This window comes from Lycorma delicatula, chromosome 1 (assembly GCF_047948215.1).
Source record: "Lycorma delicatula isolate Av1 chromosome 1, ASM4794821v1, whole genome shotgun sequence".
NCBI lineage: Eukaryota > Metazoa > Arthropoda > Insecta > Hemiptera > Fulgoridae > Lycorma > Lycorma delicatula.
Window position 1 is genome coordinate 226,190,327 of NC_134455.1, and position 19,765 is coordinate 226,210,091.

General features: G+C 27.0%; 1 protein-coding gene across 3 annotated transcripts in view; it reads right to left on the bottom strand.

Annotated features, from left to right (window-relative positions):
* The window catches only part of Mpi (mannose phosphate isomerase), a 45,452-nt gene extending 25,693 nt beyond the window's left edge, over positions 1-19,759 (bottom strand). For all 3 annotated transcript variants that reach the window (XM_075373777.1, XM_075373785.1, XM_075373795.1), the window contains exons 1-3: positions 19,620-19,759; positions 17,649-17,977; positions 7,072-7,213 (exon numbers count right to left, since the gene is read on the bottom strand). In XM_075373777.1, coding sequence (XP_075229892.1) covers positions 7,072-7,213; positions 17,649-17,963 — 457 coding nt within the window. In that variant the 5' untranslated portion in view covers positions 17,964-17,977; positions 19,620-19,759. The remainder of the gene's footprint in view (positions 1-7,071; positions 7,214-17,648; positions 17,978-19,619) is intronic.
* Between the last annotated feature and the right edge of the window lie 6 nt (positions 19,760-19,765).

Below are 19,765 nucleotides of genomic sequence, written 5' to 3' on the forward strand. Positions count from 1 at the left end.
TGATTCACTTTTCTTTACTTATCTGAGGTGAGAAGAATACTCATATTTAAATGTGTTAATTTTTTTTAATAATATGAGTATAACATGACAAGTCATGTATTAATCTTATTCATATGGATAATTTGCATACAGTTTTAATTCTTTATCAACAATAATGTATAACTTCACTAAGCATTACTGTGTTTAAGAATATTTTTATAATCTTCAAATTATCAATAGTGAAGAAATTTATTTTTTATTTTTTATTTTTGTTGGTTTTATTTATAACTATACAGATAAAAATGATAAATCCCTACTTCTGAAATGAAAAATAAGAGTTACATTTTCATTTGTTTACTGTTATAATTAATAAATTCTTTTCCAGGAAACTCCTGCAATAGACAACTTAGATGAGCAGTAAAAACTATTTTATGATATAAATACAGCATTTTACTTTCATTTACAACTAAGCTAAAGAAATTATTGTAAAAGAAGTTTAATTTTATAGTATGAGTAAGTGCATTGGGAAGTACATTAAAGAGAAATAATTAATAATCCTTATTCTAGTCTTCTTCTACTACATTATCCACTTTACTATCAGACTAGTTAAGTCTGATAGTATACTTGCATACAGTTCAAGTTTATGAGGTAAAGTGAAAAGAACATGACTTCATGTAAGAGAGTTGTTATAACCAAAACTTATCACTTAACAATAAACGCAGCAAGCAGGAACAAGAATAATAAATAATACCATACCTTCTACCTCCCTCTTTGTTTTAACATTATTTTCAAATATTGTATTTCTCTTCAAGAAATGAACATGCACAGAATTCATTATTTAATCCAACTTATTTATAATTTTGCTAAATTAACAATATTGTTAATTAATCCTAAAATTTTTATTTATAAGTGATAATGTTATTATAAATATCACTGCAATTATTTTAGTTACAATCAATTCAAAGCCCTAGCCAACAGTAATCTGCAGTTGGCAGTAATCTGCCAACACCAAAATCCATAATGAAAGATAAAGAACAGATGATATATCAAGGCTGTAAAAGATTATGGAAATTTAATTGTTCTGAGAAATCTGGAATGCCACAGAGATGAAAGTAATTTAAAGGTAGGAAGTGAACGGGAAATGGTGTAGAGTTATTGGATGATGCCAAAGAAATAAAAGTACGTTGAATGAATTTTTTAATGTATAAGGATCCTTTTTTTACTTCCTTGTGTGAAGTATAATTGTGATTGTGAAAAATTTCAGTTTTCAGATTTCAATGGAAATATCCATTTTGACCATCCCTGAATCCATTTTGAATAGTTCCGATGCGATGTCTGTACATACATATGTATCTCACAAACTCAAAAACAATTAGCCATAGGATGTTGAAATTTTGGATTTAGGTCTGTTGTAACATCTAGTTTTGCACCTCCCCTTTTGATTGCAATCGACTGAAAAAAAAGTGTCCAAAAAAGCCCAATCAAAAAAAAAATATTGATTTTGGACATTTTCTTAACTACAGTAATAAGCCCTCATTGAGAGTTTTTCAATGATATATCATAAATGTTACTTACTTTCATTGGTTCCAGAGTTATATCCAAATAAAATTTTAATTAATGAAATATTTTAATCTGTAATTATTTATTGGTTGAGGTACCTCACCCCAAAATCACAAGAAACATATCAAATTCATTCAAAATTAATACTTATTCATTTAATGATGTATTTTGGGTGTTGGAAAATAGAAAATTAGTAAAACTTTACAGTGATACAAATTAATAAAAAGAAAACAAAAACAACAAAAATGCAACAGAACTACTAAAGACATCACTAAACAACTAGAAACGAACAACAAAATGAAAAAGTAACAAAACTATTAATGAAAACTGCAATAATAACCACGAGCAAGAAAAACACAACCGTAATCATCAAGAGCTGAACCTAACCTAATTAATTATTTATTACTTAAATAATCAAAACATTAGTTGATTAGTCAAGGTTAGCAAGCAAAGCGAGCATAGGTTAAGTTTGGTTAGATTATATTATTTATTTTCATGTTTATATCTTTAAATATGTTTCACTACGATATAAGTATTTTTTTCGATTTTCATTGTGCTATGTGTTATTTCTATCGCTATGTAAATTTTTACTAATTTTCTACTTTCCAACACCCAAAATACATCACTAAATGAATAAATATTTATTTTTAATGAATTTGATATGTTTTTTTGTGATTTCAGGGTGAGGCACCTCAACTAAATAATTACCTTTTAATTTTACAAGGGGAAGGCACATCGGTTCGAATCATACATCTCCTTTTTTTTAAGTTTATTTTTTTAATTTAAATATATTGATTTATTAATCATCAGGGGTATTAATTTATTAATCAGGGGTTAATAATTATTAACCCCTGATTATAAAAAAATATGTTAAATAATAATTCAATAATAACAATTTAAAAAAAATATGAAAAAATATCAGAAGTTATTAATGAAACAGAATTTTATATACTTTTCATTTAAAAAAAAAAATGTGTATATGTAATTTAATAGGCATACAAGGAAGTCATGTGATGTCCACAATTAAAAAAAAAATTCTGAAAGAAATTTTAAAAACAGAAATGGATAAGACCAGAAAGGTAACTCAATCAGCTAATGGAATCTATTTTAATGTCTAATAACAAAGTGCTTCAAAATCTAGTAAATTACATTCATTTAATATTATTAATACTTGACTCATTTACATTCTTGTTTTTCCCATTTCTCTTATTTTTAATGTATATTTTCCCAATCGATGGAATCTTTTGTTACTGTACTCATCTAGAGCTCTTGTTAAAATAACAAGTTAAAATTTTACATGGTAAAATTTTTTCTCTCCTAAAATTGTAATTCCACTGCTAAATTTTCCTTTAGATCCATTAACCCTTCCATACTATCCATACGAACACTACTTAATTAAGCTAAATGGCTCTCAAGGAGTTTCTGGCCAAAAATAAGAAAAATGTAATAAAGTTAGGAATGATCCATTACAAAATGTGTAAAACATTATAATAACAAAGTTATTAAAATAAATAATAAAAATATTAATGCAGTCCAAAATAATGATTGGAATTTACCCAAAAGCAGATAAATGGTTTCTTTTTACATTTTTATTATATAAAAATGTAAAAAGTTTGACTATTATGTAGAAAAGATCTGAATACTATTCAGTGTTGTTGTTCTTTTTTTTTTAATATAATTCTGAAATTGTTTAACTTTTTGCAATACTTTCTGAGCTGAAAACTTTTACTTGAAACTTGTTGACAGACTATAATTCACTTATAAATCCTTATCATAAAAGTAAAGTGAAATTCCTCTCCCCAAAAAATAAAGTCAAATAATCTTCACACAGTATAACTAATTAACGCTTCTTCTATATACAAGTTTAAAATGAAAAGAAACAGATCTACATCCTCATCTCTCTCACTTGTTTAAATCAAAGTTTTGTTTATTTCATTTTCTTTTTGTCACTACACAACAAAAGCATATGTTAATGCAAGTACCCATACATTAGTAATAGACTAGGTAATGTAGATTTTTATACGACACAACTGTTGACGGGGCATGGCTCGTTCGGCCATTATCTGTTTAGAATTGGAAAAAGACCTACCCCACAATGTGTGTACTGCCCAGAGAAAGATGATGCGGAACACACTGTGTTTGTATGCCCAAGATGGGCTCCAAATAGAAGAGAAATTTCGGACAACGGACTTACACCTGAAAACCTCTTAAATTGGATGGTCTGTAGTGACGGTAACTGGGATTGGTTCCGTAGGTTTGCCGGGGAAATCTTACGCACCAAGGAAGAAGAGGACAGAAGAAGGGGTTTGTGAAATTAGGGTAGGGAGGACAGTCCCTCTGTGGAGGGCCCGTACGCCATGGTGTGCGGGTTCCTAAGAAGAGGGGGAACTCCTGGGGAGTGTGGGACAAATAAAAGACCGAGTCCCGGTTGGCGGTGCCGCTCCTGCGGGTGCCTCGGTGCTTAGTGGGGTCGGTGCTGCTGATTAGAGGCAAAGGCATAATGACCGAGACCCGGTTCGCTGCTGAGGGGATGGGAGGTGGCGTAGCCATACCCCGTCTCTGAGGCAGGGGATTAGAGGCAGGCGAATAAAATAAAATTAAAGATTCGAGACCAGGGGAGCTAACCTGCCGTGCCGGGTGTACAACCGGTGGGCGGGGGACACTCCCTTAGAGTAAAAGGACACTCTCCCCGACTGAGTATACTTAAATAGATATCCGATCGGGGAGAATAGGGGGGAAAAAAAAAAAAGTACCCATACATGAGTACACACATATGTAGAACTTTCCCAGTATATTGTACACATTTAAATGTTTACACTGTAATAGTACTGTTATTTTTTGAAGATAAAAAGTGATAGTTAAGTATAGGAATTTAGACTACAAATTTCTGGATCATTAATGATTTTATATTAAAACATTTTTTTTCAATAACGTAATATAATTCTTTCAATTATTTTTGGATGGACTTTAGTTTTTTTAACATACCATGATAATAGAGATTTATTTATATATAGGTTTATATTTTTCTGAAGTCGTCCTTTCAAGAATCATATTCCTCTGCACTGTACAAATTAAATTAATCCGAATAAAATTAAAATATTACTTAATATTAAATTATATACTTAAATATTAAATTAAGTACAGAATTAATAAATAAAATAAAATAGGATGACACCTACCTTATTCCATAATTCATGCAAGAGCACTTTCACAAGTTTTCGCATCATCAGGTGTTCCATATCATTTTTTTAAACCATTCATAACAAATTATATATCACAAAAAAAAAAATCTTTTTAATTTTTAGTTTTATTTCTCTTTTGATTTTAACTTACAAAAGGATCTTTTAATAATTTTAAATTTTAAATCTTAAGTGTAGTATAGGATGATTTTTAATTTCAATTTTACTATGTAATTTGATATGAATAATTTGAAAAAATCATATGCGAGTAACTTACAAAAGCGCTCTTGCATGAATTTTAGAATAAGGTAGGTGTCATCCTATTTTGTCTTATTTATTTATTTATTAATTCTGTACTTAGGTTGATCGGATTAATGTAATATGTATACATACATGTCATGTTAACAGTTACAATACGGATGTAGTGTCAATAAGCATTAATTCAAAAATTCTATTCTTAATCTAAATATTATTATCACTAACATACTGAAACATGAAATAAATAATTTTTAGGAAAATTTTTGCTTTTAAAAAAAGTACATTCAATAATGAAAATCACATCTCAACAATCCGACAACAAATTTTAAACAATGATTTCAATGTAAAATATAAACATGTTTTCTACATATGAGTGTTGACCGGTTAACTGCCACATCTGAATGTCAGTTGGTTGGAAAGAGTTAATATTATTTCATGTTTAAAATGAAAGAGAATACATCAAATCCTCATCTTACTTTCCTTTTTATATAGAAGTTTGCCTCATTTCAACTTCTGTGTGTCAACTACCTGATTATTATAATGATTTTCTTTTTCTACATTTAAAACTAATTTTTCTATTAAGATAAATGTTTTATTCTAATCTATATTACCAAATGTTTCTTTAAAGTCCAAAAATTCCATACCATCCAAGTTTCCATAGCCTGTCCCATAAAATTAATCAGACTGTTAAAAATCGCCTTTTACATACTTTCATTTTTCCTGTTTGAACAAGTCTATTTAGTATAATTACTTAACTGTGGTGCCAGGAACCTGCCAACAGGCAGAATACCACATGATGTGATGATAATTTTGTGAGTTGTTCTTGCTTTTTAAAATAGCAATTAACTTATTCAATATTTTTACTTATAACATTTTATAGAAAAAGAATTTTTTTTCCAATAATTTCATATTTTAATATATTACAACTACTTTATAAAATATGTTTTTTTTTATATTTTAACTTTTCCTTTTATTTATTCTTTAACATTTTACCCCTTCTTTATTTTTAAAGACCAATCAATGACTTATTCAAATTCAAAATATACAATTAAAAGAGACTTTTCTTTAAAGAAAAAAATTATTATATTAAATAATTAATTTAAATTAATCAGTTAACCAAAACAATAATTATTATTTACAGTAGTTCTAAAAAATTACATTATTCATTAGATACTAAGTATATTTATACTTATATAAACTTATATATAATTAATCTTATATAAATATATAAGTATAAATTGTTATTATCAATATATTTATTATTAAAATCAAGTTATCAAACACGATAACAATCATTAAGCATATCTTATAATATATGTACACTTTAAATAATTTACCATCTAGCCTTATAACTTACTTGAAATCAACAATTGTTCAAGTAGTTATTTTCAGTCATTAATATCTTCAAACAAATGAAAGAATAAGATAACACCATTACTGTGATGTTATCGAATTGCATCTGATGATCAAATGCTAAATTACAAGTAATGGAAGGGGACAAACCAATAATTTCCATCATTATAGTCTATGATAGGAAAATTACTTCACTGTTCCTTTAAGGTTGGCAACTGCAAATGCAAAGTTCAAATAGTGACAAACTTAATTGATTTTTGCTGTGTAATAGTCATTCATTTTGTTAATATATAATAAAATATAGTTGAGATATATTAATATAATTTTTATATGGTACTTACTTTAATATGATGCTTATGGAAAGTCCAAATATTATTAATATTTAACAAGGAATTTAACCATTTAAATAACATAATTTCTACTTGAAATAACACCATATCACACTTTACTAATACAATTGGATTTTCTCCAAGTGTAAAAAATGATCACAATTCAGTATTGGCATTCTTTATAATTGTGGTATTAACTAACTACACAGAAATTTAACATTAAAATTCCCCATTTTGGACATTTATTTCCCCTTGCTCCTGCACTCCTCAAATAAACTGTATTACAGCATTAATTTAAAAATATATTCAAGAAAATAAAATTAATATAAAAAAATAAAAACTTATTAATCAAAAACATGAAAGTAAGTAAATTTAAGTAAAAAGAAAAGTACAAATAAATAAAAATTTCAAACCTTGTAAAAATTTTTTTAATTCATTAATAGGTCTAAATCCACAAAGTGCTTCAAATCGAGTTAATGCAATTGCCATTTCAGGTTTATGGTTAGGATCTTTATAAATATCTGGATTAGATGAATGTAACTTTTTAGCGTGTTCCTGAAAAATTAAAATAGTAAACACTCTCAGTTGATTGTGTCAATGACAATTGATATTGCATACATTAAAAGTAATATACACAAAAAAGACACAAATAGATAAAATGGCCATTTTAAAAATAAATAAGGTCCTACATGAAAAAGTTGAATTTCAAAATCAAATTATTCCAAAGATTGTATTGCAGCTACAATGTTGGAAACTAATATAATAAAGGTTATACCAAAACCCAACTCTCAACTTACTGTACATTTCCTTACTTATACTGTGGACTAATTTATTATAAGCTAAACCTTTGTACTCTACTGCATTTTATTTATTTATTATATAATCAAAACAATTTTACTATTTATTATATATATTTTTTCGATATTCTTGGATTTATTTTTAACCGAATTTAGTGGAGATCAAATAAAGATCCTATAAAGCATTCTCTCAATAAAATGTAGATGAAGAAAAATTCAGTTACAAAAATGGAAAATTTGAGCTCCGTTTCACTCACATGTTGATGAATATTAACTGTCCTCCATTAACAATTGTACCTTCATGGACATCATTAATGGGAAGAAACTGTACCAGAGTTCTAAAAATATATCCCAAACAATTTAAAAAAGTGAGTGTTTTTAAATTCTTTATAATCCTTTATCATTAATATTCACATTTAACTGATTGTTACTTAATATGCATAAAACTGACTTGCATACTAAAAGTTAATCTCTTAGATTAAGAGACTAAGAGTTAATCTATTTAGATTAAGGTAAGAGTTATTTAATTAATAATTTTTCTATTTATTGGTTAATTGGTAAGAATGCTTACTTCCAATATATAAAAATTGCAACCTGAAATATTCTTAGGTAGATTATATGTTTTATATAAATACAAGTATCTAACTTAAGTAAACAACTGCACTCGATATTTAATGTTTTAAAGAAAGTTTACTGATGATCATCTGTTGTTTTTTTTTTAAGCTGCAAAAGTTGAAATTTATAAATAGGTTATAAAAAATAAAAATTGAAATTTACTTTTTATATCATTCTTTTTAATTGCATATAAATTTATATGACTCAGTGTTAATTGTGATTTTAGATTTAAAAAGGATTTCTGGAACATCAACCGCTTCTTTGGTATTTTGAATTTTGCTGCTTGATCCAAAATTACAGTGGAAGTGATAGCGAATGTCACCACTGTCTTCAAACATACTAGTTTTAATTCTTCCTCTTTCAATTAATTTAAATTGTTATCCTCATAAGATTTACATCCATCTACTGTCAAATCCCTTCTAATAAATACATTTTTATTAGCTCAAGCTTGCTAGATGCTTTAACATCAAGTGATAATGCATACACATCAATTAATCAATCGAAAAGAATATTTTTTACATGCAAAATTAAGGATTAAATCAATGCTGATAATATCTATTTAAGATAAGGAACTCAGATGATATCAGCTATAAACCAGCAACTTTCTTTTTCACAATTTAATCAAAATCTTTCAATTTAAATGAATGTTTATATTCAGGTCTGTAATTCAAAATCTAAGAGTTGAAAGCAACTGTGGCAGGGGTCGATTATCCAACCTCTTTGAAATGTCAGGAGATTCTTCACAGAATTTCTAGACTCTAAGAAATTAATACTAAAAATAGAAATAACAATAATATAAAGGTGTTACGTACTTTTTAGCATTTTGAACTACGATACAAGGATTCTGATTTTAGCACAGTACTTCAATTTTCAATAGAGACAGAAATGTATGGCAAAAACAAATTTTTTCAGACAAATTTTTATTTCATTCTGGATAATGAGCTTCCTTGAGTGACAGAATAATTCATCTAATTATCTATACACAATTTCTATAAAAACTTTTTGTCACTAAATGACAATTCATATAAAGAAATTGTGTATTTTTAAAATAATCACTTCACGAATTATTTGACTTTAAAATAACTACCAATTCTTAAGCTGGGTATCTCATCTACATCCAAAAATGATTCTATAAATTAATTGAATTTAAAATACAAATAATTAATAAAATACATAAACATCAAATAAACAGATGTAAAAATAATAAATCATATTATACATATTGCTCTATTTTTCAGTTTGTTTTCAACATAAATACATCAGCAATCATATTCAGTTTTAACTGGTTCACAACCTTTGGCATTAAACACAGATAAATAACTAATAAAATAAAGGTAGTTTATTATTTCTATTGCAACAAATAAGTAACTGATAAGAAAACTATGTTGTCAGCAGAATAACCACTATTAATAAATTACTGATTCCTAAAAAAGAATGATATTTCATATAAGAAATAAGAATTAGAGTAGAAAAATCTACATATTAATTTCCAACAACTTATAAAAGATCTTTTTCTATAAATTTAAAAAAATTATTATTTTATTCTTCCTCTTCCTCGTAACAACATTTTTTTTTTGTCTTCAGTCACTTGACTGGTTTGATGCAGCTCTCCAAGATTCCCTATCTAGTGCTAGTCGTTTCATTTCAGTATACCCTCTACATCCTACATCCCTAACAATTTGTTTTACATATTCCAAATGTGGCCTGCCTACACAATTTTTCCCTTCTACCTGTCCTTACAATATTAAAGCGACTATTACAGGATGCCTTAGTATGTGGCCTATAAGTCTGTCTCTTCTTTTAACTATATTTTTCCAAATGCTTCTTTCTTCATCTATTTGCCGCAATACCTCTTCATTTGTCACTTTATCCACCCATCTGATTTTTAATATTCTCCTATAGCACCACATTTCAAAAGCTTCTAATCTTTTCTTCTCAGATACTCCGATTGTCCAAGTTTCACTTCCATATAAAGCTACGCTCCAAACATACACTTTCAAATATCTTTTCCTGACATTTAAATTAATTTTTGATGTAAACAAATTATATTTCTTACTGAAGGCTCGTTTAGCTTGTGCTATTCTGCATTTTATATCACTCCTGCTTCGTCCATCTTTACTAATTCTACTTCCCAAATAACAAAATTCTTCTACCTCCATAATCTTTTCTCCTCCTATTTTCACATTCAGTGGTCCATCTTTGTTATTTCTACTACATTTCATTACTTTTGTTTTGTTCTTGTTTATTTTCATGCGATAGTTCTTGCGTAGGACTTCATCTATGCCGTTCATTGTTTCTTCTAAATCCTTTTTACTCTCGGTTAGAATTACTATATCATCAGCAAATCGTAGCATCTTTATCTTTTCACCTTGTACTGTTACTCCGAATCTAAATTGTTCTTTAACATCATTAACTGCTAGTTCCAGTTGTAGTCTACAACAAGTCAGTTGTAGTCTGCTAGTATTTTTGAAGTTAGATAAATAATAAACTTTTTAAAATATAAAATTTTTAGAAAATAACATGAGTAATAAAATAACAGTTTAAAATTTAAATTAACCATGTTATTTTGTCAAAAGTTTACATATAATAGAACTAAATTATCAGATTAAAATAGTGCTGCTGTCATGTTAATACTACCCTGCTAATTAAAAAAAATATCCTCCTTGTACTCTTCCTGTGAATTCATTAATATTATTGTTAATACATAAAAGCATTCTTAATTGTAACAATAACATAAAATGGTTATTATATTATATAAAATAAAATAATTCTACTAATTACCAATAATATAAATCACTTATAATGAATATAATGAGTTGGATAATTTAATTAATTCTAAAAAAAAAAAAAAGTAATCAAATCAAATAATATAATTACAAAGAAAAGTGACAGACAAAAACTAAGAACTTTAAAGCTGGAAATGTAGTTAGAGCATTAAAGTGGAATTACTAAATACTTGGAAGTCATGACTTTAGAGAAAAATATGAATGCATTTAAAATAAAATTATAGTAGGCCTAAAGAATAATAAAATTACCTTGTAATAGTACAATTAATATTTTAGTACATACTTCAATTTTGGCATTATTTAATAATATTCAAATTGAAAGTTTACAGTTACTTCAAAGTATACTTTTACAATCTACAAAGATCCATCTTATTAATCATGCAGGTTAAATGCTTCAATAACTGATTTTTTATATATTATGAGATTTTATCCTCTAGAGTGTTCTGATTTTTATACAAAAATTATCTATTAGTCTACTACCCTAAAATTGAATACGGATTTAATAACAAATCAAAAAATACATAGTTATAATACTACAAATATCATGCATGACATGGATATTTATTACAAGAAAAATTGTATTTCACTACTTTATAAAGGAGTAAATTTGTATAACAAGCTGCTTACTTCATTAAAGAATATTGGTACATTAAAAGTATTTAAAAGAACAAAAAATTACATAATGAGGACTAGTATTTTATTTTTATGACATACATTCTTTTATGATAAATGTTTTCAAGACAGTTAAGGTAAAACTGTTAATAATAATAACAGTTAATAATAAAAATGTAAAAATTAATAGCTATTGCAACTAAGTGTAAATAAACTGAAAATATCACACCAAATTACACCCAAACAGACCATCGGCCTCAAAACTTATTGGTCTACTTTAATACATAAATTAAATGTTTCTACATTCTTTAATAAACTGTAACAGCTTCTGTGTATTTTATTGTCAAAATCACAAACAAAAATCGGATTAAAAACAAATAAAATACAAAAAATGGTAATGAGTTTCACAGAAATTAAAATCATACAAATTACAAAGACTGGCTGTGATGTAAAAATATATACTTGAAAATTTCAATAAAACATGCAGTAAATAAAAACCCAATCAAAAATCCCAAAAACATTATTAACCTCGTTAGCAACATAACTGCAATAAACAGAAATATTTTTAATCAAATTATTTTCTCTTAATAGTAAATATTACATACAGCGTGAGGTTCACGAATTTCAGCCATACTATCAGAAACCCACCAGGTTGGTCTAGTGGTGAACGCGTCTTTCCAAATCAGCTGATTTGGAAGTCGAGAGTTCCAGCATTCAAGTCCTAGTAAAGCCAGTTATTTTTACTCGGATTTGAATACTAGATTGTGGATACCAGTGTTCTTTGGTGGTTGGGTTTCAATTAACCACACATCTCAAGAATGGTCGAACTGAGAATGTACAAGACTAAACTTCATTTACACTCATACATATCATCCTCATTCATCCTCTGAAGTATTATCTGAACGGTAGTTACCGGAGGCTAAACAGGAAAAAGAAAGCCATACTATCAGAAATATACAAGCTAAATTTTGAAAAAGAAAAACAGTAATAGAATGTGCACATAACATTCTACAGTTTAGATATGTATGTAACATTTTGGTATTTTTTTACAATCCTGTTACAGTAAACAAACTCATTGTAATGTTAAATAAATCAAATCTTTACCTTTGAATTGGAAAATAATAAAATCATTAAATTTTCTGATATATAAATATGGCTACCATCAGCCAAATAATATAAACTAACTACATCCTCTTCGCAGCTTCGCCCATGCTTTATAATTACTTGCGTTTCCCATCACGGTCAGGGGATATTTGGCCAGTCACAGATTGCTTCGTTCACCCTTCCCACCAAATCAGGGAGTCTGCTCCTTGGACTCTGCTGTGTTCATTAAACTCATGCTTGTGAGAATAAAAATTAAAGCCTGTTCAATTTATAAAAATCTGTGTATTGTAATTTCTTCAGAGCTTTTAGATTGTTCAATATAGGGCTCAAAACTTTGAGCTAAGAATGTGAGTTTCAAAACCTACATTCGTCGGCCTCCATCTTAAAAATAATAGTTATAACAGGTTACCGTACAAAGTACAGGATAAGATGTATTTTACCTTTCTTCACCACCTTTCAAGGTCGAATTTCAAAAATCTAGAAATTGGTTTTTAAAGATTTAAATGAAAATATCACAAACCAATAATTACGTTGATATCTTCATTTGTTACAGAGAAATTAAAAAAATAGCCGAGATTGAAAAAAAAAATTCAAAATGCATTTTAACTTTTTCAACTCAGAATTTCAAAAAAAATCAGGACAATAGTTCATAGATATTCACGTGAAGATTATACACATCAAAAGTCTAGTTGATATCTTCATTTGTTTCAGAGAAATTAAAAAAAATTGTAAATTTCATTGTCACTCCATTTTAACCCTTTAATCTCAGAATTTAAAAAAATCCTTTCAGTGTGCACTTACACCATAAGAAGAAGAAATATAAAATTTTCATCAACTTATCTTCAGTAGTTTTTGCTGGGCATTGATGAATGTCAGTCAATCAGAACAAGTTCCTTTATAAGTTCAGAGGTATACAGAAAAACAAGTAAATAAAAAGCAGGAACATATTGCAATATGTTTCATAAAACATATAAAAGACTAATAACAAAAAAAAAATTGCATTTGGAAATTCAACTGGTTAAATTTGAAAAAAATATATCAAACAAAATACCCTACCAAAGAGTAATAGAATATTTAATTATATATGGAGATGCATCCTAAACTTTTGAAGATATGTTAATAGAATATTTAATTATACATGGAGATGCATCCTAAACCTTTGAAGATTTGTGCAACAGTGCAATTAGAATTCCACTGAAAAAGGAGCTTTGAAAGGCCTCCGATAAAAAACATTCCATTGGTTTAAAAGTATAATGTTTAATATTTAAAAATTTTGCAATGATACTTTATAGTTTCTAGTTTGAAGTACTTCTACAACATTTAGAAAAACGTGTACATAACTGAAAGGTATCTATATATATACCTTTCAGTTTTGTACATGTATACATATATGCATACACACACACTGAGCCAAACATTACACTGATAGTATGTTGGCATTATGGTACTCCTGATGAAGACATCACAAAACAAAGTATAACACTGTTGAAGTTCAATAATAAATTATACTGTAACTTTCACTACAGAAATTATCTAAAGTTCACTATAGAATAAAAAAAAAAAAAAAAAACAATAAATCATTCAATTTCATAAATCTTACCATACCATAAGAAATCAGTACACTTCCAAAATGTGTAGAAACCTTTTAACAACCTTTTAACAAACTTATCTACAAAACAACTAATAAAATAAATAAATATTATATTTTTTTCAATACATAATAATAGATAGTATAGATCATGCCAGAAATAGATGTAACTCTACAAATAACTGAGAAAAATTTATACTGGTAAAACCTTGTTCAAAGCACCTTTAGAAAAAAGTGATTGTTTTTAATAATAAAAGTTCTTTTTTTTTTTGGTTTTTCATAGAATTTATTAAATCAATCTTCTCAGAATTAAGCTCTCTACACGTTTTAATAATAAAACTTGTGTATTTATTAGTGATTTAACAAATTAATTGTACTCTTATCCTAAAAAAACTTTTTTCATCACTGAATATTTCTGTTTCACATTGGACATCATGAAAACAATGGGAGATACAGTTCTCAGACCTGTTTTATTAGATTTTTATTAGAAGTAAAACAACAAAAAAATCTATTACGTTTACCCCCTTATATAAAAATCCTTAAAAATCCAGTATAAACTCATTTCACTGGGGGAACTGAAATCCAGGCAAAATTTTTCACTAGCCACAACTCGATAATAAAGTGTTTTCAAATTTTTATACAAATTTTTTTCCTTATTTCAAGATCTATAATCAGCTCCCAAATTATTATTAATTATTTCCCTTTCCTCCTGATAACTCTGCATGTAAAAGAAAAAAAAGAAAAGAACATAATTCTTATATACTTAATACTTTTCTTATATACTAAAGTTCTTTTCATATAAATGTGTATGAAAAATGTTCTGTTTTTTTTCTGCAATAGTAATTTGAATAAAACAATTACAACCACATTCAAAGTTACACAGTTACAATCCAATAACAAAATAGTTTCCTGAACCACTAAATAAGAATTTTCTAGTTATCTTCAGAAATGAATATCATAAGTGATTTCTCCATTCATCTGTGAAAAGATTATCAATAAATGGTTTGAGATTTTGAGGTATTTTATTAACAAATAGTGCAATTAACCAACATTTTCTATAGCAATCTACATTTTATATGAGCGTTCTCCGTGAAAACTGAAATTAAAAATTTAAAGCTGAAATTTAATTAAAATTGTTTATGGTTAATAAGCTATGGATTTTTAATTAGCTGAAAGCCTCTCTTGTATGCACCCACCCTCTGTTATTGCAGTTCATTAGTAAAAAGTGCATAAGTAAATTAAATGGAAACAAACAAAACACAATTTTTTTTTCTTATCTCTGCTACTTAAAATATTTTCTAAAACTGGGGAATGATTGTATCACTAGGCAATTTTGTCCTAAAACCATAAGGTTTATTTATTAATAAGTTTTTCAAAATATCATAAGTCTGTACTGTTTAATTTTTAAAAAAAAGAGAGAAATTATTTTAGAAAATCTGGTTAATAACAAAATTAGCCATCAATTTTATATCAATAGCAGAACTTTTCTAATGGCAAGTAATAATAATAATAAAGTCTTAAGGTAACTGGGAAACAATCCATTGATAAATTATTTTTGTTAAATTTGTAAGACAATAAATTTTTATTATAATCTTTAAACAATTTGTTTAAAATGTATTTAAAAAACTTAACATCTAATTAATATTAATAAATGTCATTATAATGTATAACTTAAAACTTACTTAATTAACTAACTCACATTTTTGTTTTGCTACTTAGCACAATCTTATAACTAATTTTAAAATATTATATTTTGTTAACTCATTCAACATTAACAAATACATCTTTTGCTCTTTAAAAGAATACCATAAATAAAGCAGTACTACTAACCAAAAAATATCTATAAAACAATTACTTAAGTAAGTAGTAAACCTATTTTCCAGTCCAACAATCATATTTGATTACACAAGTAGCTTAGTTTACAGAAGAATTCTTAAGTGATCCAATATTTCTGACGGATATAACAAAACCATTTACTACATACACAAAACTTAATTTTTTTTTTTTAAATTAAAAGCGTTGCATAACTGAAGATGACCTTTTGAAAAGCAAAATGTATGCAAACTGATGTTAAGGAGGTAAGAAGGCAATCTATGTAATATAATCTATTAAAATTTACACTTCATAATAAAATGTATTAACTTTAATTACACTGCATAATAAATCATGTCATATAGTACAAACATTATCATTTAACTAAGTTATCTATTACTTACATCAGCTGATAACTGCAATGAAGAAATTGACAACACAGCAAATTATATAGTGTATTTTATAAGTTACACAAGCACATCTACAGATTATACGCTACATAAGTACAGTTGAAAATAAAAAATACGCCTTGGAGGAAAAATGAAATAAGATACCAGCAAACATTAACATAAAAAAAAATTGTTAAAACTTTATAGAACAAATGCTTTGTTAAGCTTTAAAATAAAATGCAAATTAAAAATATATTATGGCTAAAAATAAAACTAATAGAAGCTGTGAAAATACAAATTAAAAAGCAGTCACTGCAATACGTTCTATATTGAGCAGACACTATACAAACAATCACCCAAAAACACTACAACACAATTAACTCTTGAAAATCTAGAAATTAACCCAGCTAAGTGTAAAAAAAATTATTAAAAAAATGTTAATTTTATACACACAACAAAAAGTAAGGAACTCAACATGCTTAAATAATAGTGAATTTACAACTCACTAAATTTTATAAAAACATCATTTTAAATATTAAAACAACATTGCCTGATTAAAAAAAACCATTTTCCATGATTACAACCACAATTTCCTAAGAATTTTTGTGGTTGTAACACTCTATCTATACTAACATCTTCAGCAGATGATTGCAATAATAACAATGGTCTATCTCTTATGGTGTTTAACTGTAAGTGGAGATGTGCACACTGACTTCAATATTGCTCCAGAAGAAGAAATATAGTGGATTTATTTCAGATTCACATTATCATAGCAAAGGTAGTGGACTATGCTGACTGTTCAGTGTCCTGAAAAGTTGTATTGAGGTAAGTTTGGGCATCCAAGATGGTAGCTAGTCCCTGATTTTAAATCATTTTCATTTGAAGGTTTTTCAATTGAATCACAAAAAACAACAGTTTGTGTCTGTATAACCAGTGTTTTGTAATGATGCATTCTTCTAAAAAGAATGACCAATCAACTTTATTAACCATTAATTATTTTATTAGATATAGTAGTAAATAAAATGTCTGAAAAATTTATATATATATATATATATATATATATATATACACCATGTATATGTAGCTAATTCTAATATGATTTTGAAGTATGAAATTATTTCCAATAAAATGTAATATGCAATTAATTGAATAAATAAGTAAAAAGTGTTTATTTCTTTAGTGATGTAAAAGGTTTTCAGACATACATATATTTACATACATGTATTATACAATACATACATGTATTTTATGCATAGCTAACTATTAATGTTATGTATTTTTTTATACCTTAGTTGGATGTGCTTGTATAGACAGAGCTTGGTCAACTGAAAGTACTTTAAATAAAAATGGTAGATGCCCAAATCTTGCACGCACATCTGTTCCAAGTACTTTAGGATTCTTCTGAATCCAATCAATCAATAATAAACCACTTTCCACAATAACAGAAGGACCACTGGGATGTGTTCCCATCCACAGCTCAGCATATGGTTTTTCCTCATCTATTTGAAGATCTGTTCTATTTCCTTCAGCCAAAAGTGCTACTTCACTATTTCTTCCTTTTTTTCCCCAATGATAATTTTGAACAAAACAATAAAGCATCATTTTGAACTTATTATCTTAAACAGAAAAGAGATAAAGATTTTATGTTTACAAAAAAAAGTAAAGATTTAAGAACATACACCTACTTTTTAATACACACAATGCATAATAGGTTCAGTATAATTTCCTTACTTAGAACTTACATGCTGAATCATGCTGCTTATCCACCTTCAAATAAAGTTTAAAAGATAAATCTTTGAACCTAAAAACCACTAAAGTTTAAAAAAAAATGGCTTCAAAATGATGGGCAGTTTTAACAGACTTATCTGTATTGGCAGTTTTAACAGCCTTCTCTATATTTGCAGTTTGTAATTACTAAATCTGGTTTTAAAAACTTAATAAATTAACTTCATTCCATTATTAAGATTAAACCCATTTTCAGTTATCTAAGTGTACTCTTCATTATATTTAAACGATTGCCTAAACCAAGTTATTAGTAGCAGTGATCAAGAGAGATTAAAATCTTATAAGAAACTACTACTACTACATGTTAACAAGTATCACAAAACAAAAATGTTTTTCTCATGAATATTAAGCTAAAGTAAAATATATCAATATTTAATAATTGAAAAACAATATGAAATCATATGAGGCAAGGAATGTGACAGCTAATAACTTGATAACAGATATATATAGAAAAAGATAAAGGAATAAGTGATAAAGGTTTTAATTGCATCAAACAGGATACACTAAAAGAAGCATTAAAGAACCAAATAGATTGGAAAATCTATTGTAATTTATTGTGATCATGTAATCAATAATATAAAGAAAAAAATAACTTTAAATAATACAGTGTTGTTAAAAAATCAAATCACTGAATATTGAACAAATTACATAAAACTTCTAGAAGATAATTATGGCAGAAAATGGTATGAAAGTGAATGTTAAGAAAACAAGCAATGAATATTGGGGGCAATAAGCCAATTAATGTCAACACAAAAAATTAAGAATTGAAAAAATAACAGTTCAAACTCTTAGGAAGCATGAAACAATAATTGCAAATGTGAAAGGTTAATAAAATTCAGAATAACAGTGATTTAGAACGTATTTAATAAAAAGGATAGTATTAAACAGCAACATGATTATACTAGAATAGTACTATAAAATACTGCAGCTAATGAATAAATCTTTACAGATATAAAACATGAACACTGCATAAAAGGATAAAGAAAGTTTGTTAGTGTCTGTCATATGTTCAAGTAGAAAAACAACTAGAATAGGGGCTTTTCATCAGAATGGGAAGGTTGAATGGTTAGACTATATAGTGAGAAGAAAAGTATCGTTCATAACAATGTTTGAAGAATCAGTAGAAAATTCTTGGAAGAAAGGGTAGAAATGATTAAAAATTATAGACAATCTAAAAGAAAATGGGAACTTTTAAGAACTCAAAAGTTGAGCTGGAAATAGAAACGAATAGTGAGAAATGAAGCAAGGAATCTGCCACCTAAAAAAACACATAATTATGAATAACTTACAATTCAGCTTTAACTATATAAAAAAATTACGAATGGTAAATAAATTAAAAAATAAAAACAAATCAGATAGAGATATTTAACGCTATACTAAGAAATCACAAAAATGAATTAACGTACAGGTATGATTTATTTTAAATTGCTAAAATAAATCATGTTAATACAAACAATAATCAAAATTACTTACATCAACAACCGTTTACACAAAAAAAAAAAAAAATACGAGCAATATGCCAAAACAATTTGGAATGTACGATTTACTTAAACATATTCGGTTATTCAAAGGCCAATAAATCTCTTCCCCTTCAAGCATTGAAATAAATTACACGCAAA